Source organism: Somniosus microcephalus, chromosome 6, assembly GCF_052327205.1.
Source record: "Somniosus microcephalus isolate GS21.2 chromosome 6, FLI_Smic_1.0, whole genome shotgun sequence".
Taxonomy (NCBI): domain Eukaryota; kingdom Metazoa; phylum Chordata; class Chondrichthyes; order Squaliformes; family Somniosidae; genus Somniosus; species Somniosus microcephalus.
This window is the reverse complement of record NC_140992.1, coordinates 35483585-35507813: the sequence shown is the minus strand read 5'-3', so window position 1 is coordinate 35507813 and position 24229 is coordinate 35483585. Positions and strand designations below refer to the sequence as shown.

The window sequence follows — 24229 nt, the reverse complement described above, 5'->3', positions numbered from 1 at the left end:
TATTAGTTATGATTCCCTTACTATGATGTGAAACATTCTGTGTATAACAGAGCTCTCTATATAATATATCCTGAGTCCTTCTGCAGAAAATCTTTAGTCAAACCATTGCTGAGTTGATGCTATGTTTAGCTTCTTGGATGGGTGGAAAAGCTAGGCCGTGACATTCTGCAGTTCTGAATTTTTTGACTGGCAGGTGGGATGCTAGTCAGAGATATTGGCCTAGAAATTGGTCCGTGCAGCACCTGTTTTTCGGGCGCTACTCAGACGACTAAAGTGCCAATATGACGGGCAGGAAACGTGTGCACATTTCCAACCGGAAGTTCACCACCCGCCATATTGGGTAAAGACAACAAAATATGCGCCCTTTATCCATGCCTTTACCAGGCATTAGGCCCTTTGCATATGCAAGTAAATTGCTTAACCCCTGTTTGAGGCCCCCACTCCAAGGTTGGTTTGTCCTGAGGCAGCCGCGCCAGTGCCAGTGCCGGCTGCACTCAGAGAAGTGAGGCATAGGGATCACTTGCTAGGCCCGACCAAGAAGATAAGTAACTTACCTGAATACGGAGCTGGGAGCAGCAGGAATACTCCTCCCAGCCCCACATTAAAGGAACCAATCACAGTCGCTCCCCTTCCCTATCGTCGCAGCTGCCTCCCCCCTCTCCCTTGCTCCCGGCCAAGACCCTCGAACTCCCTCCCCAACCCCCCCGATTCCCACCCCCTCTTATGATTCTCGACCCCCGCAGTTCTCGACCCCGACCCTGTTCACAGCCACCCGAGCCCTGGCCAAAGTTGAATTTCACACTCATTATTTCAAATGCCTTTTGGAAAAGTCAAAGAATATCTTCTGCTGCTTAGTTTGATTCTTGGCTGCACATGCTCTGCTTCAATAACAGCATTAGAATACTCAGTAATACATTGTACAGTTCATTAACAATATCTAGTATAAAATGTACAATGTTTTACAATAGAGCATATGGTACAGTGTATTTTATAATCTGTGGAACGTCTACACTGTGTTACAATGTGTATTATAGACTGTACAATGTACGGTATTTTAATAGTGGACATATAGTTTATAGTTAATTATAATTATACAGTGTATATACACACAACGTAATAATGTATTACCATTTTCAGAAAATAATACATTGAGGGAATAACTGTCGGTGCATTTATATGGAAATAATCCAGTCAAGTGATATGTGATGTAAACTGCTCACTTTTTAGCCTTGCAGTTTATGGGGTAGATTTTATGGAATTGCATTCATGCGCTGGAATGAATTTGAGCACAGAGGTACGTGGACGATGCAGGATTTCTCATTAGGTGCACAGACTAGGCTTGTATTCCCTTGACTTAGACGAGGGAATAAAGAGCCATATATCCAAGTTTGCTGATGACACAAAGCTAGGTGGCACAGTAAATAGTGTAGATGGGAGCAGAAAGTTGCAAAGGGATTTTGATTAAAATGAGTGGGCAAAACTGTGGCAGATGGAGTTTAATGTGGGAAATGTGAGGTCATCCACTTTGGACCCAAGAAAGATAAATCGGAGTATTTCTTAAACAGTGAGAAACTAGGAACTGTGGAGAAGCAGGGAGATTTAGGGGTCCATGTACAGAAATCACTTAAAAACTAGTGGACAGGTACAAAGAAATTATTAAGACGTCTAATGGAGTGTTGGCCTTTATCTCAAGAGGGCTGGATTACAAAAGTGTGGAAGTTATGTTATGGTTATATAAAGCTCTGGTTAGACCCCATCTGGAGTTCTGGGGCTCAATTTTAACTCAGCCGTCAGGCGGGTTTTGAGACGTGTGGGGGGTTAAAATTGCAAAACCTGGGGGTCGGGACCCCCCCCGCCTGGTTCCCGACACCTAGCCATTTTAACCCAGGTGTGTCTGATGGTCCCGAATCAGTCCCGCCTGCAACAGGCGGGACTGGTCTTTAAGGCCCTTAAATAGCACTCATTGGCCTTTATAATCCCATTTTAACAGGCCCTTTTCCCACGTAAAACACGCCTGGTGGGGATCACGCCTGTGAAACCTGGCGGGAGCACTATTGGCTTGCTGACTATCAGCTGCAGGTCAACCATTAAAGAGGAGATTTGCAGGTGGCAGGACTTTGTTGTCTCAGGCCTGGGGCAACTTTTACCAGGCTTAACCACACCTGTGGAAGGTTGGAGCCTCACACACTTCTCCAGTGAGACCTCCTGCGAAACCCCTCTTGCCACCCTCACTCAGCGCTTCCTCAACTGAGGCATCTACCAGAAGCATGGGAGGCCTTTTTTTCCTTTCCTTCTTGGCATTAGAGGACCTCCAGCCCCATTCGTGAAATGACACATGCCACAACTGTAGAAGGTGCCATCAGAATTTTTATGCAAAACAAACAACTGATGGCATTTTTACAAAATACACAACATTTCACCCAAGTGACTACCCTTGTGACTATTTGTGCTTTATTTTCCTCTTACGCGTGCTCCTATGTAGTGGTTCCCCTGTGGCTTCAGCAGATGTGGAGGCCCCTTGCTCACTTTCCTGCTGCTCCTGTCTCCACACCTTTGGCGGGCGTCCTCTGGGGTGACGAGCCTGTGAGGGCTCGTCAGCAGTCTGCTGCTCCTGCGGCTGTGCAGGAGTTGAGGCGTCTATCTCAGTTGGGTGTGGACTCCGGCGGGGTATCTGACCGAGGGCTCTGCAGTGGCATGGAAGTGTGAGCGCTTGGAGAGGAGCCCCCACTTCCTTGAGGTCTGCCACCAACCTCCCTCTCATGGGTCAGGTCCCCCTCAGTGCCTGCAAGTGGCTTGAGAGCACCTTGCTGCACATCAGGGGGGCCATGGGGACCCGTATCGCAATACTTCCATGAAGGTCTGGTTTCTCTGTTCAATAGATGCCCATCTCTCCTCAAGAGATGTCATTCTATGCTGAACACTCACCATGTTTTCCATACCCTGGCGACTAACCTCCTCCATGGCCGTAGCCCACCTCTCCTCTACCGTAGCCCTCCTCTCCTCTACGGTAGCCAGCCTTGCCACGGAGGCAGCAATCATTTCCACGTAGGTAGCCATCCTTTCCGTGTTGATGCGTTCATGTGCCATTGACTCCACAAAGGCTCTGCTCATGTTCGCTATGGACTCCTCCATTCGCTCCACACTCGCAGCGACCCTGGAGACAAAACCTGCCAGAGACTCCTGCATCTGTGCATGGAGTTCAGTTCCATCACCTCTGATCTTATGGATGGACCCAGAGGCAGAGGGTCGACATGCAGCTGAGCCGAGCTGGCAGAGTCCTGCGCCCTCCGACGAGGACTCTCCACTGCTGTCCCTGTCTCCACAATCTGCTGATGCTCACTTGTGAGTTGTGATACACCAGGTGACAACTCTACTCTATGTCCCGAAGGTCCCACCGAGGTGTGAGTGTCTGCGCTGGTGCTGGGTGCGCTTATTTCTGCTGACGCTGCGCCCTCAGAGGTTGCAGATTCCTCTGAGGAGTCTGGCATCTCAGGCTCTTCCTCCTGCACAGTGGGGACGGGGGCTCTGGATGTTCCTGTGGGGGAGTCAAGGAAAAAGTTAGAGATGTGATGCCAAGGTTACATGCACATTGCATTTTGCAGATGATCATAAGTCCATATGATGTAGCTTCAGAATCATTATCAGCGACTCATGCAATGCCAATGAGAGAGATGGAAAACTATTCTGTCACCAGCTTGCGGGGATGCACCTGTCTGTCCTTCCCCAACTTCCGCATCTCTGTTAGCCCCGACAATCTCCAGGACGCCTTCCTCCCAGGGGGTGAGCTGGGCTAATGAGGGCGGCCCTCCTCCTGTCCTGGCTCGCTCTCTCCTGTTGTGAGCTCTCTTTTCCTGCAATGAGGGAGACAAGTGGAGGTTGAGTGAGAATGAAGGAGTGAGTGCAGAGATTGCATAGCATAGATACTTAGAAGGAGACAAAGATGGAGTGAGGTTGCAAGACCAAGGGCCCTCCCAGTGTGTTGTCAGTTGTGTTCAAAGCATCAGAGTGAGAGGGAGTGTGAGGGCTGCATGGTGGAATAGTTATGTGAATGTGAGCATAGAGAGAGAGGGAATGGGTAAGGGTGCATGGATGTGAGTGTCTAGTGGGATGTGGAGGAAGAGATTGCTAAAGCTGAGTGCTGGTGAAGAAAGGCAATGGGGATCAGATTGAGGGTGATGGAAACTTCATACAGTACTTACTTTTCCAGTGCGATGAAGGTCATGGAATCTTTTCCGGCACTGCATCCAGGTGCGCGGTGTGAGCCCCAAGGAGTTGACTTCACCAGCCACCTGTAGCCACACAGCCTTGGTCTGACTGGGTGGCCTCTTCCTCCCCGAAGAAGGGAACAAGACCTCCCTGTGGGCCGTAGCACCATCCAGCAATGCCTGGAGTGAAGCCTCATCAAATTTGGGGGCAGCTCTTGCCCTCCCGCTGGCCGTTGCGCCTGCAGGCTCCTGTGCCATCTTAATGGTGAAGTTTGGAAGCCTGCAGAAGAAGCAAGGCTTGCTGTGGACCTTAAAAGCAGCAGCAATGATGACGTCATATTCTGCGACTTTCTGACTGGAAATACTCAATTGCCAAGGCTTCCCACACGCTGGAAATCAATTGGCCAATTGAGTTAAAATTGCATCGATCTCACAGACCCATTTAGATTCATGTGGGAAACACTAATTTCGGGGAACCCACTAATTCCCCGCACCTGAGTTAAAATCGACCCCCTGGTGTTTAGTTTAGTGGACCGCACCTCAAGAAGGGTGTATTGGCCTTGGAGGGAGTGCAGTGAAGATTCACCAGAATATTACCTGGGCTAAAAGGTTAAATTATAAGGCTGGGTTGCATAGACTAAGTTTTTATTCCCTTGAGTATAGAAGATTTACGGGTGATCTAATTGAGGTATTTAAGATGATTAGAGGATTTGATAGGGTGGCTAGAGAGAGACTATTTACTCTGGCGGAATAGGCTTGAGGGGCTGAATGGCCTACTCCTGTCCCTATAGTCCAATGTTCCTAGGTAAAGATCTATGCCGGGAACACAAATTCCTATAATCCCCTATTATGGCTTCATCAGAATCACTGGAATGTTATCCTCTCAATACTCAATTTCGGTAACTTATCATAAAACCTATTTATTCTTCTCTTGTATTCCAGGGCATCTCGTGCTCTCGACCAAGGGCACCCAGCAGCTCAACATGAGAAAGTTCTCTGTGAAACCTGGTGCCTTGAGGTGTGATTCCTGTATTATTGTTCTCTGATAGAAACTCAATTTTACCAAATGATTTGTGCTAGTTTTTTTAAGCAGGGATACATGTTAAGGAGGAGAAAGTTGTCTGGCCCATATTTGGTAGGACTCACATGGGCAAGGGGCACGATTAATATTTGATTAAAACAAATAAACTGCCACTGTTACTCATGCTGCTTATTGTCAGCTTATTCAATGGTTGGGGGCGGATATTGGGCATCGCTGACGCTATTTAAAGGCAGCCTGCACCTTTTAAAGAGGAGGTGCAGGCCACTTAAATGCTGTTGTGAACATTGAAAATGGCAGGAACAGCTGGTATTGCTAGGGCCCCCAGATGCTCAGATGTTGCATTGTGGAGGGGGTTTCTAAGAGGAGGGAGGCGTTTTTCCCAATGGGGGTGGGGTGGGATGGGGGGCAGAAGTGTCTCCAGACAAGTATCCCAGCAAGAGGTGGCTGAACAGACCAACGCCAGGAGCATTGCACCGAGGACCTGGCTGAAATGTAGGTAGAAGTTTAATGACCTGACCAGGACCTAAGGTAAGACTCTTAACTCTCCTAAGTCACCTCTCAGAAAATGACCTCTAGACCTATTTAACATTTAGGACTGCTGTTCCATTGGCAGTTAAAATAACAATTGCATTGAATTTCTACTATACTAAAAGGGTCTTTGCAGCCCATGGCAGGGTTTCCATAAATGTCCTTTTTTGTATATACAGCTATCTACAGGGGTCAGCCCTGGCTCAGTGATAGCACTCTTGCTTCTGAGTCAGATGGTTGTGGGTTCAAGCCCTACTCCAGACATTTGAGCACATCATCTGTGCTGATACTTCAGCACAGCACTGTGGGAATGCTGTGCAGTCAGTGGTACCATCTTTCGCAGGAGATATTAAATGAAGGGCCCCGTCTGCCCTCTCAGGTGAACAAACAAGATCCCATGGCACATTTTGACGAAGAGCAGGGGAGTTCTCCCCAGCCAACATTTATACCTCAACCAACGTTACTAAAACAGATTATTTGGTCATTTATCTCATTTGTGAGACCTTGGTTTGCGCAATTTGGCGGCAGCATTTCCCTACTTTATAACACTGACTACTTCATTGGAAAGATCATGTGACAGAGCGGGTAGGCCGAGGTACACCTGATATTGGGCCTAGGGGCTCATTGAAATGAGACTGGCGAGCTTCAGATGCATGCTGGGTGCCCCCAGGCAGCTCGCCAGCGAATAAACCTTTGATTTCAGGTAGGTCCTGGGAGGGGTGGGAGGCAATCAGGAGGGTGGGAAGCGATCGGTAGAAGGTGGAAGTGATTGGTATGGAGAGGGGCGATTTGGAGTGGGGGGAAGCGATCGGGAGGGAGATCAAGAGAGGGGGCAAGTGATTGGGCGGGGCGGGGCTGAGTGAGAGCAGGCAACAATCTTCGGCCGGTAATTATTTTTTAACAAACAAACTGGTGGCCTTCAGTGGTCCCTTTAAGGACTTCTGGTTCGAGCGCATGTACACCATGTTTTCCTGAATGCAGCCGATAGGTGTGGGCCTCTTTTTCTGCCTTTACCAATATGGTGGGTGATGTAAGAAAACTACTAGGCACTTGGTCTAAGCGTTAAACAAAGTTTTAATCAACTGTTTTACAACATGGAGGTCTAGTTGTGTCCTTCACTAGTTCCTGTTAAGAATGTCCTGCGCAAGCTGGGCCCGTGCCTGAGTATTTAAACTCTCCCTGGACAGCGCCACCTGCAGGCCGCTCAGTATTATTTCATAAGTCTTTCTTTCACGAATGACTGATTCATGTCAGTGGGTAGTGCACTTCCAGCATGCAATGTGTATGTGCACGTCACCCACCAGATTTTAATGTTTTGGTGCCCATTTTATGCCTGTAAAACAGGTGTGGTGTCAACCAATTTATAGGCCAACATCTGTGAAACCAAAAAAAGCTAACACTAATTAAAACCATCAATGCTTATATGAATCAAAGCATTCCTTACAGGCCACAGGCTCAGAGATAGCTTGCTGGGAGATATAAAAATGTCACTCCTAATCTGAAAGTGTGTAAGGCTCTTTGATAATAACAGAAAATGGAGAAGTTAGGGTAGTGAAAGTGTCAGCTGGAATGTTTGGATTCTGATGCTTTATTAGCCTGAAGCCATCATAGGGATTACTAAGGCAGTTTGAGGTGATTGATTCTTAATGGGGTGAACTCTTCTAATACATATGTCATGGGAATGGTAGCATAGTGATTATGTTACTGGACTAGTAATCCAAAGGCCTGGATTAATGATCCAGAGACGTGTGTTCAAATCCCACTACGGCAACTGGGGAATTTAAATTCAGATAATTAAATAAAAAAATCTGGACTAATGTGACCATGAACCTGTTGGATTGTTGTAAAAACCCATCTGGTTCACTAATGTCATTTAGGGAAGGAAATCTGCCATCCTTACCTGACCTATATGTGACTGCAGACCCACAGCAATGTAGTTGACTCTTAACTGTCCTCTGAAATGGCCAAGCAAGCCACACAGTTGTAACAAACTGCTACGAAAAACAATAACAAGAATAAAACCGCACAGATCACCCGGCATCGACCTCTGCACCGGATTCGGACACGACAACAGCACACCCAGCCAGTCGACCCTGCAAAGTCCTCCTCACTAACATCTTGGGACTTGTGCCAGAATTGGGAGAGCTGTCCCACAGCCTGACATAGACATACTTACAGAATCATACCTTTCAGCCATGTCCCAAACTCCTCCATCACCATCTCTGGGTATGTCCTGTCCCACCAGCAGGACAGACCCACCAGGGGTGGCGGCACAGTGGTATACAGTCGGGAAGGAATGGCCTTGGGAGTCCTCAACATTGACTCCGGACTCCATGAAGTCTCATGGCTTCAGGTCAAGCAAGGGCAAGGAAATCTCCTGCTGATTGCCACCTACCACCCTCCCTCAGCTGATGAATCAGTACTCCATGTTGAACAACACTTGGAAGAAGCACTGAGAGTGGTAAGGGCACAGAATGTACTCTATATCACCACTACTGACCAAGCAGGCCGAGTCCCGAAGGTCATAGCTGGGCCTGTGACAGGTGGTGAGAGAACCAACATGAGGGAAAAACCTACTTGTCCTCACCAATCTACCCGTCGCAGAGGCATCTGTCCATGACAGCATTGGTAGAAGTGACCACCGCACAGTCCTTGTGGAGACGAAGTCCACTCTTCACACTGAGATCACCCTCCATCGTGTTGTGTGGCACTACCACCGTGCTAAATGGGACAGATTCGGAACAGATCTAGCAGCTCAAAACTGGGCATCCATGAGGCACTGTGGGCCATCAGCAGATGCAGAATTGTACTCCACCACAATCTATAACCTCATGGCCTGGCATATCCCTCACTTTACCATTAATATCAAGCCAGGGGACCAACCGTGGTTCAATGAGGAGTGCAGAAGAGCATGCCAGGAGCAGCACCAGGCATTCCTAAAAATGAGCTGCATGCTATAGACAGAGCTAAGCGATCCCACAATCAACTGATCAGAGCAAAAGTTCTGCAGTCCTGCCACATCCAGTCGTGAATAGTGGTGGACAATTAACTGGAGGAGGAGGTTCCATGAATATCCCCATCCTCAATGATGGCAGACCCCAGCACGAGTGCAAAAGACAGGGCTGAAGCGTTTGCAACCATCTTCAGCCAGAAGTGCCAAGTGGATGATCCATATCGGCCTCCTCCCGAGGTCCCCACCATCACAGAAGCCAGTCTTCAGCTAATTCAATTCACTCCACGTGATATCAAGAAACGGCTGAGTATACTGGATACAGCAAAGGCTACGGGCCCCGACAACATCCCGGCTGTCGTGCTGTAGACTTATGCTCCAGAACTAGCTGCGCCTCTAGCCAAGTTGTTCCAGTACAGCTACAACACTGGCATCTACCCGACAATGTGGAAAACTGCCCAGGTATATCCTATCCGCAAAAAGGACAAATCCAATCCGGCCAATTACCGCCCCATCAGTCTACTCGCAATCATCAGCAAAGTGATGGAAGGTGTCATTGACAGTGCTATCAAGTGGCACTCACTCACCAATAACCTGCTCACTGATGCTCAGTTTGAGTTCCGCCAGGACCACTCAGCTCCAGACCTCATTAGAGCCTTGGTCCAAGCATGGACAAAAGAGCTGAATTCCAGAGGTGAAGTGAGAGTAACTGCCCTTGGTATCAAGGCAGCATTTGACCGAGTGTGGCATCAAGGAACCCTAGTAAAATTGAAGTCAATGGGAATCTGGAGCAAAATTCTCCACTGGCTGGAGTCGTACCTAGCACAAAAGAAGATGGTTGTGGTTGTTGGAGGTCAATCATCTCAGCCCCAGGACATCGCTGCAGGAGTTCCTCAGGGCACTGTCCTAGGCCCAACCATCTTCAGCTGCTTCATCAATGATCTTCCCTCCATCATAAGGTCAGAAGTGGGGATGTTCGCTGATGACTGCACAGTGTTCAGTTTCATTCGCTACTCCTCAGATAATGAAGCAGTCCATGCCCGCATGCAGCAAGACCTGGACGACATTCAGGCTTGGGCTGATAAGTGGCAAGTAACGTTCACGCCATACAAGTGCCAGGCAATGACTATCTCCAACAAGCGAGAGTCTAACCACCGCCCCTTGACTTTCAATGGCATTACCATCGCCGAATCCCCTACCATCAACATCCTGGGGGTCACCATTGACCAGAAGACTTAACTGGACCAGCCACATAAATACTGTGGCCACAAGTGCAGGTCAGAGGCTGGGTATTCTGCGGCGAATGTCTCACCTCCTAACTCCCCAAAGCCTTTCCACCATCTACAAGCCGCAAGTCAGGAGTGTGATGGAATACTCTCCACGTGCCTGGATGAGTGCAGCTCCAACAACACTCAAGGAGCTCGACACCATCCAGGACAAAGTAGCCTGCTTGATCAGCACCCCATCCACCGCCTTAAACATTCACTCCCTCCACCACTGGTGTACCGTGGCTGCAGTGTGTACCATCTACAAGATGCACTGCAGCAACTCGCCAAGGCTTCTTCAGCAGCACCTCCCAAACCCCCGACCTCTTCCACCTAGAAGGATAATGACAGCAGGCTCATGGGAACACCACCACCTCCAAATTCCCCTCCAAGTTACACACCATCTTGACTTGGAAACACATCGCCGTTCCTTCATCGTCATCAAAATCCTGGAATTCCCTCTCTAACAGCACTGTGGGAGTACTTTCACCACACGGACTGCAGTGGTTCAAGAAGGCAGCTCACCACCACCTTCTCAAGGGCACTTAGGGATGGGCAATAAAAGCTGGCCTTGCCAGCGACACCCACATCCTAGGATCGAATAAAAAACTTTGATTGGTTCATTAAAAAAGCTGAGTCACTTTCATTGAGAATCAAGGGTACATAACTTAATGTTTTGACACTAAGAACTAGAAGTTTTTAGGTATTTTTAAGCTTTACATGATGATGTCAAGTACTACAGGAGTTCTTTGTCTTGTGTATGTAGAAGGGTGTTTCTGTAAAAGGCGGAAAGTGCATCTCTGGGCAAGTCAGCCCTTGTACTCTGGGCTGAGCGTGAGAGAGAGATTACAAAAAGCTAAAAATTTACAGCTCTGTCAGCCTGAAATAAGTGTATCAGTAAGATGTACATTTCCCCAAGATCGAGGGTAGTGAAATATAAGCCAACTATAAGTGAAATATAGGTCCAAATGTAGCTACCAGTGCAGAATGTGAATTAACCTAGGACTGGAGGATCCAGGTGGAACGGATTGTACCTCTACAGAGGTTCATCACTTTGACATCTCAGGAAGCTAACACCATCATCCCAGAGGAAGCCGAAACAACCAGCTCCACTACGCCAACTTTTAAGGATAAGGTTGCATAAATCCTCGAAATACTTCCAACTACGAGCAAGTAGATTTTAATGTATTGTATAAAGCAGTATTATAACAAATGGATTCCGATTATTGTTTCCTTTTGTTAATGCTAATTTTGATTGAAAAGAAAGTTTTGGGGGAAAAATTGGGTCGGGTCCCCTTTGGGGCGTTAGCTTTGCTGGGGCGCTACGTCCGAAGAAGCTAGCGCCCCCGAGCCGGAAATGGAATGGTAGCGCCCCAAGCAGGAGTCTGGGTGCTACTGGAAGTGCTCCCCCTCCCTCTTGGGGTGCTACCGTTCAATATCGCGGGGCTACGTGCAGCAGCGCCACGTGCGTTGACACGTAGCGCCGCGGTACTACAGGCCTCCCTCCCCTGATTAAAGGGGAGGGGCCTAGCGCAGGGTGCACCGGGGCCCTGCTGGACCACCAGGGAATGGGGTGCCAGCAAAAGAGCCCGGCACTCAAGAGGTGTGCCGGGTTAACTGATCGCGGCCGGCACCCTGCAGGAGGAAGCGAAAGGGGGCAGGTGCTGGCAGGCGTTGGAATAAAAATGGCCGCCCAGCACCTGCCCTTTAATTATATTTTTAAATTTTTTTAACAATATACTAGCAATTACATCTTTTTTGATGAAAAACCCCAAAATATGCTCCTTGAAGGCTACATGGACAACTTTATGATCTGTTCTGTGTCTACAGGGATGTTACATTACAACGGGATCAAAAATAATGATGCACTGTGCACATTCTGGTTTACTTGAATGCTATTTAGAAAATGCATGCAGCGTTTTAATAAACTTTCTGTCTTTGTTTCAGGCATATGCTCGCATAACCAACAATCTGAATGCACTAAAGTCTGAGTCCAGCATGCAGGTCATCAGCAACATGAAGGCTATATCAAACGAGCTTGCGGCCAAGGGAGGAGTTGTGGCAAACCATCCACTTGGATTACATAAGAACATAAGAAATAGGAGCAGGAGTAGGCCAATCGGCCCCTCGAGCCTGCTCCACCATTCAATAAGATCATGGCTGATCTGATCCTAACCTCAAATCTTCTATCACTCTGCATCCACCCGAACCCATGTGATCTCCCGGGAGAGGCGAAAAACCAGATAAAGACCCAATGGCCAATTTGGGAGAAAAAAATCTGGGAAATTCCTCTCCGACCCACTAGGCGATTGAAATTCTTCCAGGAGATCACTCTGTCCCTATATTTTCTACAGTACTTACCTTCTGTAAAGGCGATCTCCACCCCAGCCAGGAACAGGAATAAAACCATCTCCTGAAATCTAACACAGAATTAGAACACAGTAGGTGCAGAACAAGGCTACACGGCCCCTGGGCCCACTCCACTACCCACAGGGCCATGACCATTCCGAACCTAGACTCATGCCCAATTTCCTGCCCGCTCCCCGTAACCCTTAATTCCCTTTACTTCTAGGAAACTATCTATTTCTGTTTTAAATTTATTTAATGATGTAGCTTCCACAGCTTTCTGGGGCAGCAAATTCCACAAACCTACCACCCTCTGAGTGAAGAAGTTTCTCCTCATCTCAGTTTTGAATGAGCAGCCCCTTATTTTAAGATTATGCCCCCTAGTTCTAGTTTCACCCATCATTGGGAACATCCTCACCGCATCCACCTGATCAAGCCCCTTCACAATCTTATATGTTTCAATAAGATCGCCTCTCATTCTTCTGAACTCCAATGAGTAGAGTCCCAATCTACTCAACCTCTCCTCATATGACCACCCCCTCATCCCCGGGATTAACCGAGTGAACCTTCTTTGTACTGACTCGAGAGCAAGTATGTCTTTTCTTAAGTATGGACACCAAAACTGTATGCAGTATTCCAGGTGCGGTCTCACCAATACCTTGTACAACTGCAGCAATACCTCCCTGTTTTTATATTCCATCCCCCTAGCAATAAAAGCCAACATTCCATTGGCCTTCTTAATCACTTGCTGCACCTGCATACTAACTATTTGAGTTTCGTGCAGCAGGACCCCCAGATCCCTTTGTACTACAGTACTTTCCAGTTTCTTGCCATTAAGATAATAACTTGCTCTATGATTTTTCCTGCCAAAGTGCATAACCTCACACTTTCCAGTATTGTATTCCATCTGCCAAATCTCTGCCCACTTACTTAGCCTGTCTATGTCCCTTTGCAGGTTTTTTATGTCCTCCTCACTCACTACTTTCCGTCCCATCTTTGTATCATCTGCAAACTTTGATATGTTACACTCAGTCCCCTCCTCCAAATCGTTAATATAGATTGTAAAGAGTTGGGGACCCAGCACTGACCCCTGCGGAACACCACTAGTTACTGGTTGCCAATCTGAGAACGAACCATTTATCCCAACTCTCTGCTTTCTGTTAGAGAGCCAATCCTCCACCCAGCCAGAATATTACCCCCAATCCCGTGATTTTTTATCTTGAGCAATAATCTTTTGTGTGGCACCTTGTCAAATGCCTTTTGGAAGTCTAAATACACTACGTCCACTGGTTCCCCTTTATCCACCCTGTATGTTACTTCCTCAAAAAACTCAAGCAAATTTGTCAAACATGACTTCCCCTTCATGAAACCATGCTGAGTTTGTCCTATTAAATTATGTTTATCCAAATGTCCCGTTACTGTCTCCTTAATAATGGACTCTAACATTTTACCAACCACAAACGCCTGGTTTGAATCTAAATATTTGCAGGTCCTTTGTTTTTCTCCGCTTTCTACAGGACCCCCTTTTCTGAGATTCCTTGCTCATATCAAGATCTGGGATGGAAAGAGCAGCCTGGTGATGAATCAGTTACAGATTTTGTTTTCCTGCAGAGCCATTAAGACAAGTGATAATGATGGAGGTTATTTATTACCGACTTTTCTGTATGTTTGAGATGTGAAAAATTGTGACAATACTAGTTTTAAAAGTTTCTGCAAATTTGAATCTTGAAGTTTCACATTTGTCCACGATACTCTTCGATGTCAGAGCATTAGGGCTGACCATATGGTCCAAGTCAGATGGTGAAGTTAAATTCAAAATATTGGTAACATTCAAATATCAACATCAGTAACTTTCTGGGTTTTAATTAGTGTACAAACTGTGTGAAACTTGCTGTTACAGGTTTTGATGTCATCCAAGCCTCCTGAGTATTGTATTGAGTATTGTATTGAGCCATCTGTTATTCTTTATACAGTACACCATTAACATGTTGTTAAAGCAACAATAAGCATGTTTTGACAAGTAGAGCAGCCTTGTGATCAGGAGGTTCACAAATACACTTAATGAGGCCCAAGGGAACAAATTTACAGATTTTAATATGGTTATGGTGTTCTTAAAGGGATATTCTACTCACCGAATTACTTTTACCTAACATACGAAGAACTTCTGTGGAAGAAGTTTCTGCCACTATTTGATGTTTCACACAGTAAAACAAGTAATGGAGTGAAAACTTTTCCACTTAGTGCCCACAACCACTTTGTCCTTAGCAGCCATTTGGCAACAGATCATAATGTCATACTGTTTGCTGTAGGTTGAAATCATAGAGGAGTCTAGAGGGGCGATTTTAACCCTGGCTGCTTCCTTCCTGCAGTCTTCTATTTTAACCTTCTCTTTTGTGCAGGCGGGAGGGGCACCTGCCAGAAATCAGCAGGCCCCTTTAAATATGCAGATCAGGCTCCGATGATGTGCTATTTTAACCAGTGGCCTGTGCGGGAAAGCCAAGTGTACCTAGCGGGAAGAGGATGTGGGACCAGGAGAGGGTCAAACAGGAAAAGATGGCCTTCTGCCACCCAACATTCCATTCCTGACCACCAACCAGCTGCTACTTCCCACCGGTTTCGGTCGGGCAGCTGACTGGGGGTGTGTCGAAGTGGCCCGAGAGTTAAGGTTGCCTAGGCCGGACACTGCCAAGATCTGGATGGTTTGCCACCTGCTCAATTCCTGCCCTGAGTTAAAATCAGGTTAGAGTTTAGTTTGTTTTAAGTTTTTTCTAACTTTATTTAGCAGTAGGAAGTAGGGCATCCTTATTGTGACCTGGTGACCAAAGGCTACTTTCCATAAGTGAGAGATTTCATTTTAATCTATTTTTCCCCTGTGTAGATGAAAAGAATACAAATTAAATAGTGTAAAGAATTAGACATTGGAGTAGTACTGTGTATTCTATAAAGAAGTTATTTGGAGTCTGGAGTTCCTCTTTAATAGGGGATTATACAGTCATTACTATAAATATTTCTGGGAGAGGGAGGGGGGTCTGTTTCTGACTAAGTATTGACCATGGCTCAGTGATTGCACTCTCGCCTCTGAGTCAAAAGGTTATGGGTTCAAGCCCCACTCCAGAGTCTGGAGTACGTAATCAGTGCAGTACTGAGGGAGTGCCGCACTGTTGGGGTGGTGTCTTTTGGATGAGACGTTAAATTGAGACCCTGTCCTCTCAAGTGGGCATAAAAGATCCCACACCACTACGTGAAGAAGAGCAGGGGAGTTCGCAGTGTCCTGGCCAACATTTATCCCTCAACCAACATCTAAAACAGATTAACAACAACTTGTATTTATACAGCACCTTTAACATAGTATAACACCCCAAGGTGCTTCACAGGAGCATTATGAAACAAAATTTGACACAAGCCACATAAGGAGATATTAGGGCAGAAAGAGGTAGGTTTTAAGGAACGTCATAAAGGTGGAAAGAGAGGTAGAAAGGCGGAGAGCTTTAGGGAGGGAATTCCAGAGCTTAGGGCCTTGGTAGCTGAAGGTACGGCCACCAATTGTGGAGTGATTGAAATCGGGGATGGTCAAGAGGCCAGACTTAGAGGAGCGCAGATATCTTTGGGTGGTCGTGGGGCTGGAAGAGATTACAGAGATAGGGAGGGGACGAGGCCATGGAGGGATTTGAAAACAAGGATGAGAATTTTAAAATCCAGGTGTTGCTTAACTGGGAGTCAATGTAGGTCAGCGAGCACGGGGGTGATGGGTGAACGGGACTTGGTGCGAGTTAGGACACGGGGAGCAGAGTTTTGGATAACCTCAAGTTTGCAGAGGGTAGAATGTGGGAGGCCAGCCAGGAGTGCGTTGGAATAGTCAAGTCTAGAGGTAACAGAGGCATGGATGAGGGTTTCAGCAGCGGATGAGCTGAGGCAAGGGCGGAGACGGGCGATGTTACAGAGGTGGAAATAGGCAGTCTTAATGATGGCACAGATATCTGGTCATTTATTTCATTGCTGTTGGTGAGACTTTGCTGTGCGCATTTTGGTTGTCATATTTCCCTAAATTACAACAGTGATGGCACATTGAAAGTACTTCAGTAGCTGTGAACCATTTTGGGACATCCTGAGGTTGTGAAAGGCACTACGATGACATAAGTTTACAAGCTATATTGTAGAGATCAGCTTATATAGAAATCGCTGAAGTTACTAATGTGACTTTTTGTTTAAAAGGAAAAACTATCCATTTATTTGATTGTGGGGCAGAGGGCAGAGACGGAAATGAGGTTGCAATGACTGACCTCTGCCTTAGTTTTTCTATTTTGAAACAGAGCTTTTAGTGGAAGGGCAGCAGTAATTGGTACAGTGATGGAAAACCACACTGTTGACTGGAAATATCAGTCTCCTGTGTAGCTTGATCTTACTGTTTGTCTGATTTGTGCTGTTTTTCTGATGCCTCTTTATAGTAACACCTGCCTATGTTCAGGAAGAAAACAGTGAATCAGAATCATGTGGTGAATCTCTTTTCAATTAGGGCTGTGTGTTTTTAAAAAACAACTAAATATGTAATGTTACAAAATTGTAGAAAACATGCTAGACTAAGGAGTTGGGAATTGGGGGTAGAGATTAATTACAGAAGGTATAATGAAAGCAAACCTTTTCAGTGTGCGATGCCTTTCATTCTGAGTTGGGAAGGGGTGTTAACCTTCCCTGTAGAGCTTTGCCCCTTCATCTATTCCCTTTGGATCCATTTTGTACTAGATACTCTCTATAATGTACTGTTCATGACACCTGTTGGCAAGTGACTTGCTTTAGAATATGTCACTTTTTATACATTTTCCCTATTAATAAGAGACATTTAAATACTGGTAGTATCTGATGTCATGTAATATCAGAAAGTGCCTCTGTGAAAGGACGTGGGGTCTATCAGAGTGTTATGGAGAGGGTGTGGAGTATATCACAATATTATTGGATGGTTTATATCAGATTAGTTGTAATGTAGGACAGAGGATGTATTAGAGGATATTTTAGTAAGGGATGTGGGATATGAGCGAGTGTTTTTGGTGTATCGACGTATATTACAGTGAGAGGTGGAGCTGTAATATAATCAGGAATGCGTCATTCTAAGAATGTTCTAGTGATAGGTGCAATGTACGTTAGAAGCTAGGGAACTAACAAGTGGTGCCATAAGAGTGCGAAATAGAGGTTCGGTTCCCCCACACTGGGGAAATCCCAAACTCAGCAACACTTTCATTTCTCCTACACCCATTGTTTTCACTTCTTCTGAAGCAATGGCTCATGTTGGGGTATGGTCCATAGATGCTTGCAGTCTTCCAGTTCCTCACCCAAGTGGCCATTCTTCTTGTGTGAGACGAGGCAGTATCGGCAGGCCATTCAGTTATATGGGGTATCAATTTCAAGTCTACTCCAGTCCTTTCATAACATCCATATATATTCACCTTACAGCAAGGATCACTGGATAGCAATCAGAAGTGGGAGCTCCGACTCTCTGCCACCGCTCCTTTTAAATCAGTGGTGCTTATACGGTACCATTTAATAGACTAATGAATAAGGTCAGAGCATGCGGAGTCAGAGGACAAGTAGCAGAATGGATAGCTAGCTGGCTGCAAGATGGAGACAGAGATAGTGAGAGAGAGAGACAGAGGCCACGATTTTGCTGACCTCGGTGGGCGACGTTGGTGGCGGGTCCCGAGCCCGCTGCTGGCTCCATCCCGCTCTGTGAAATGAATTTCCCTTGATTGGGCTTGTTAAGCCTGCCCAGCGCATTTCCCGGCCAATTAGAGGAAGCGGGTCTGGTGAAGTCATTTCATGACGCGTCATCATCCTTAAAGGGACCATGTCCAACATTTGTGCTGTCAGTGTTCTACAGCATTGAGGTGCTGCAAACACTGAACAGCACTGCACAAAGGCACAGGGCTGCACCCAGGCTCACAGCACACATGAAGGTACTCTTTCCTTCCCATGGGCGGAAGAGACCTCACCAGGAGATCAACACAACCTGGTTGCACATTGCAGAGGCGAGCACAAGCAGGGATGTGGTTAGGAGGACCAGGGTGCAGTGCTGCAAATATTTCAATGATCTCAGTAGATCATGAAACGTTAGTACAAAGCCACACTCAACCTCATCCTGCTGTGCCTCTCATCACATCCCCATCACTCTGCCATCCCTACATTAATCCTGCACATCCTTACACCAACTTACCTTGCACCTCCACCCATTCCTCTCTATTTATATTATCACATCTCATTCTCACTAGCCACCCCTCACACTCACCCTCATCCTAGTGCAATCATACCAACTAACAACACACAAGGGTAGGCACTTGGGTGTTTTATGCAATGTTCATGTAAAGTTTCTGTTAATGTGGTGTCAAACATTGAACCCTTTATTTTCAAAACTTTGTGTTCTTGGACAGATTTGTGTGTGCCTTTGGAAGTGTCTTAGTGAGTTGCAGTGAATGGTGAGACATAACGGTACCCCCTGCAATGGCAATGAGTGTGAAAGGAATGGCTTGGGCATTGAAGGGATGCTTTATGGTGTGGGTGTGGCGTGGTGCCAACCTGGCGCATCATGTGACAGCCCGGGTGTAGAGCGTCAAGTGAAGTAAATCTGGCCATGGTGAGACCATCCCTGCCCTCCCGGGCAGCAATGTGGTTGGGTTCTGATGCCCTCTATCCCGTGCAGCATCAGTTGATTGCGGAGAAGGTTGGTGTTGTTGTTGGTGCTGCTGGTGTGCCTGGTGCTGTGGTGTTGCGGCTGATTGTGGTGGGACTCTGAGGACCAAGGTGAGAGTATAAAGGGTGCCCAAGCTGATGGAATAGATGGCAGGTGAAGTAGAGATGACAGAAGCGACCTGTCAATGGTGAGAGAGGTAATGAAGTCAGACTGGTTGGAGACTTGAGTAAAGACTTGCAGCATGGTGAATCTGTTGTGGAAATGCAGTGAGGAAGAGCTTGTGGCTGAGGGAAGATATCTCTTTAAGGTGGGAGCTTTTACTTTACATTTGAAGCGGTCAAGGAATCAGCTGGAGCAATGACCACTGAACTCCTGCCTCAGCTTGACAGATGTGGTCCACGACTAGCGTGAACCCCATGGGCGAGCTGTCAAATGCAAAAGGTGAGCTGAAAATCATTCTTAAGTGGCTCTAAACAAGCCACTAATTACCTGAATTGGGTCGCCCGCCGCTGCGTGTCAGGTCTACTCAGCGCTGACAAATCGGGAAAGGCGCATGGCGGCGGGTTCACAGCAGGGTCCTGACCCGCTGGTGGAAAAAAAAACACTTTGCCACCCGACCTGCCACTGATCGCGCCCGCTGACCCCCCACAAAATTCCGGCCAGAGAGAAAGTGAGAGAGGAATACAGCAAGAGGGATGGACAGAGAGAGAGTAGGGGTAAAGGATAGCTATTCAGAGTGGCAGAAGGTGGGAAGTGGGGTCTCACAAGGATCAGTGGTAGGACCAATGGTCCCTTTAAATGAGGCCGCGCAGCACTCTGGACCTCCTGTGCAGCTGGCTCATGGCGTTTCAATGAGAAGAACCACACATGCGCGATATTTTGAATGGGCCACGCAGCCCCTTAAAGGAGCTGCGTACCCAAAAAAAATTAAAGGGAACATTGGCTGGGACCACTGTTGTTCATAATTTATATTAATGATTTAGACTTTGGAATCAAAGACACAATTTCTAAATTTGTAGATGACATAAAATTAGGGGGGATAGTCAATGTTGAGGAGAACTGCAACAAATTACAAAAAAAATTAATAAATGGGCATATAATTGGCAAATGAATTCCAACATGTGAGGTGATACATTTTACTAAGAAAAATAAGGAGGTCATATATTACTTGGAAAATAAGAATCTAAATGGGGTAGAGCAGCAAAGGGATCTCAGAGCACAAATACACAAATCACTAAAAGAAGCGATGCAGGTTAATACGGCCATAAAAATGCAAACCAAACACTCGGGTTTACTTCTAGAAGGATAAAATTGAAAAGTAAAGAAGTTATGCTAAACTTGTATCAAACTTTGGTTAGACCACACTTGGCACAATTCTGGTCGCTATATTGGCCCAGTAATTCGGGTCCCAACGCGTGAGTAAGCACCGTGTACTCACGCGTGGGCCCGATGGAAGTGCCGGTTTTCAGCATGCACAGCGCATGCGCGGAAAACCGGCATTTCCTTTCCTCTGAACCAAGGGGTTCAGAGGTGGAACGCGTGCGTGCAGGAGTCTGCGCGTGCGCGCTGAAATTCCTTTTTTTTTTACAGGGTTGCCCGTGCAATAAGGCCTCCAGTTTTTACGCGAGAAAAAAGCAGACGTAAGTACTTCGTTTTAAAAGGTAAGTGGTCTATTAATTAAAGTTAGAATTTTTTTTCCACAGGTTTATTATTTTTAAAGACTTTACAGTAAGGTAAGTGTATTTTTAGACCCAATTTTAAAAAAAAATATTTTTTTCAAAAATTTGAATAATTGTTTAAATTAGTTTTTTTTACAGTTATTAATAGTTCATTTAATTAGTGGGATTTTTAAAAACTTTTATTTGAAGTTTAAGTACTGTTTTGGGCGCCTGGGGTTTTCATGAGTTTGACAGTTCTTACTATCAAACTCATGAATGAACTTTTGCAACATCCGATTGGTTGCCCAGTGCTCACGTGATCCCAGCTGGCTCATCGAACTAACTACGCTGCTGGATCACGCAAGCACAGCGCGCCGGGAGCTGAACCGGGCCACAGACAGGAAATCCACGCAGGGCCAGGCTTCAACTGTCGGCGCGCTATGTAAGTGTAGGTCGGGGGCTTGCACCCGTGGGAAGCCCCCGACACCAATTTCTGGGCCATTATAGAAAGGATATAGAGGCACTGGAGAGGGTGCAAAAAAGGTTTATGAGGATGATATCAGAACTGCGAGGTTTACCTATTGGGAAAGGATGAACTGGCTGGGTCTCTTTTCTCTTGAAAATAGAAGACTGATGGGTGACCTAATAGAGGTCTTTAAACTTATAAAAAGTTTTGATAGAGTAGACACGTTTCCACTTGTGGGGAAGAGCAAATCTAGAGACCATCAATATAAAATAGTCACCAAGAAATCAAATTGGGAATTCAGAAGAAACTTCTTTACCCAGAGAGTGGTGAGAATGTGGAACTCGCTACCAACAGGGATTGGTTGAAGTGAATAGTATCGATGCATTTAAGGGAAAGATAGATAAGCATATGAGGGAGAAGGGAATAGAGGGTTATGCTGATAGAGTTAGATGAGGAAAGATGGGAGGAGGCTCGAGTGGAGCATAAACACCAGCATGGACTGGTTGGGCCGAATGGCCTGTTTCTGTGCCGTATATTCTATGTAATTCTATTTTCCTCTCCCCACCTTGGGATGCTTCCCACTTTGTATAATGCAGCAAAACTCTGTGTGATGCATTAACCTCGTGGGATAGTAAGGAACCCCATAACTAAATCAGCGAGGGAATTGTCCCTTGACTGTTGATGGTTTGTGCATATCATGAATTTCCAGTTAGCAAGCTGAAAGTTCTTTACACTGCTCCTTTAAAAGGTAGAATTGCCTGCCATCCAGATCACTCTATCCTCTTTCCTCTGATGTTTCAAGTACATTTTAACATCTAACTTATTTCTTTTTTTTGTTTGAATCAACAAGTCTCGTCAGGATACAGGCTTACCAAATGGTTGTTTTTATTGCGTGATTATTGGACTTTGGTGTAACAAACATTTCTCATTATTAAAATTATAACCAACTCACAAATATTATTCCAAGGGCGGTATGGAGATAACATCCATAAGTTTGAATTTCTACTGATCTATTTTGATCTATACAGTATTGGACTGTTGGTCCATATTTCCGAGAGATCACCACAAGAGCAGGATTGGCTGAAACTTGGCAGTAAGTTTTTATTTCCCAATTTTCATTTCACTACCAGGCCATTGACATGGTAAATCGAGGTGACAGTGACATGAAATTCACCAATACCCAAGTTTATCCAGTCCTCGGCCCTCCAGCCTGGCAGAAAGTGGGATCCCGACGGGTAGTTAAAATAAGGTCAGTGACTTGTGCCCGGGGATTTTAATCTGCTGTTTGCAGCAGGTGCACAGGACTCCTGCTAAAAGGCAGCAGGATTCTGCTTTAAATACGCAGATCGGGCCCTGATGACATCATCGGGCCTGACTGCAGTTTTAGCCTAAGGCCTGAGTGGGCGAGCAGTGGGATCTTCCCTGCCAGGCCAAACCTGCTGGGGATTCACTCAGGAGTGTTCCTCTGGGGCCCCACAAGGAAACCTTGGGTGTCTGAAGTAAGCCCCCAAAGTGTGGACTAAGTGATATACAAAGTCGACTACACTGGCTTGTTGTAAGAAAGACAGACCCAATAATTGAAGTAAAAACGGTTTATTCAGGCCTGGGGAGCTATGGCTCTTGCGTCCCAACACAAGGCTCCAACTCCACCGAATCTCTTGAGGTTTACACAGTTATACACATATTCCGAGACCTCCTACTCCAGAGGTCCAATCGATTTAAAAGTCTATACATTAATCACTAACTAGGTGTGTCTAACTTCTACAAGGTAACCAATAACATAAGTTTCACTTTTCACTGTATGGGCCTGTGGCCCCTCTGATTTCTTGGAAATGAGTCATCAGGTCATGTGATTTCTGAGAAACGAGACCCTCTCTCTCTTGACCACTACTAAGTTTCGTTTCTCCAGAAAAGGGTTATGTCAGTGTCTCTTTTTGTAAGTTTCATCTCTCTAAACTGGTATGGTCATTTCTGCAATTAAACATACGAATAATTAGTACATTTCATCTTTAAACATTTTGCTGCGCAATTGCGTTCTACTAAACGTGCCCTTGTTACGCTCATTTTTAAATCTTACTTCAGTCCCTCCTTTTGACCTTTTGGACAATTGTTCCAAAACAGGTCAACATGTATTTCCACTGCCTGGTGTCTGCCAAAGCGTGCACTCCCTGGCCTTCTACCAGTCTAGGTTATACATGTATATGTCTTATTAATTTGGAGGCCGACTTCCCCCCCTGTGGTATGGTGATCTTTCCTTTACGGTGGTCTTTCCTTTAGGGTGGGCTTTCCTTTATGCACTCCTTCCGGTGTAACCATTCCCGGGGCCCCTTAGACCCTGCACTAATGGTTGAGGCTTTTCTGCTCAAGCCTGTCCCTCATTCCCACGTGGGGTGTGTGACGTGCCAATTCGAGACTGTCATCACACACCAATCCTCATTCACCACCCTCCTGCCACCCTCCTTCTGCCACCTCCATCTTACGGTTGGCCGGCTCGGTCTTTCATTACCATGCCCAATTAATCCCATATAATTTCAGGGCTTCCCATCGCGTCTTACACCATTTGCCTTGGAGAGGCGGGGGAGTTGTCCATTCTTAACATCGCTACCTGCCCCTCCTCAGTCTCTACTTCCTTCACCGCACCAATTTCGGCCTTACTCATTCTGGCACAAAGGCACTGGAGAAATAAAAATACACAATATATCAGAATAACAATCAAGAGGAATATCATTATGCCTTGTATCACTGAGGCGCCCACAGTCCCCGACCATCCTGGTCCCCAATTATCAAAATATAAGGAAGTGGGTAAGTTTCCTCTAATGTTGTACTAATGTCTTTTTGTTGTTTCTTTAAGCCTTCTTCTATTTTATGATAGTACTTTAAAATTTCCTTTGTTTCCTGCCGTAACTTCTGCCAAGCTTCCTCTAACTTAGGAGTTGCCTTGGGCTCTGGTATGACATAAGTTTCAACCCTTTTTAGTAAGTCCCATATTATCAAATGACCAGGTTTTCCTATCTGTGTAGGTATTTTTAGACCAAAACAACGGTTTGGTTGGGGAATGGTATAAGCCATATCTTGATATTCATATTTCTGTTC

General features: G+C 46.1%; 1 protein-coding gene across 1 annotated transcript in view; it reads left to right on the top strand.

The window, feature by feature from the left end:
* The window catches only part of LOC147115601 (very long-chain specific acyl-CoA dehydrogenase, mitochondrial-like), a 76217-nt gene extending 60965 nt beyond the window's left edge, over positions 1–15252 (top strand). The window contains exons 17-18 of the mRNA XM_085989981.1: positions 5148–5223; positions 11938–15252. Coding sequence (XP_085846107.1) covers positions 5148–5223; positions 11938–12159 — 298 coding nt within the window. The 3' untranslated portion in view covers positions 12160–15252. The remainder of the gene's footprint in view (positions 1–5147; positions 5224–11937) is intronic.
* Positions 15253–24229: the final 8977 nt, after the last annotated feature.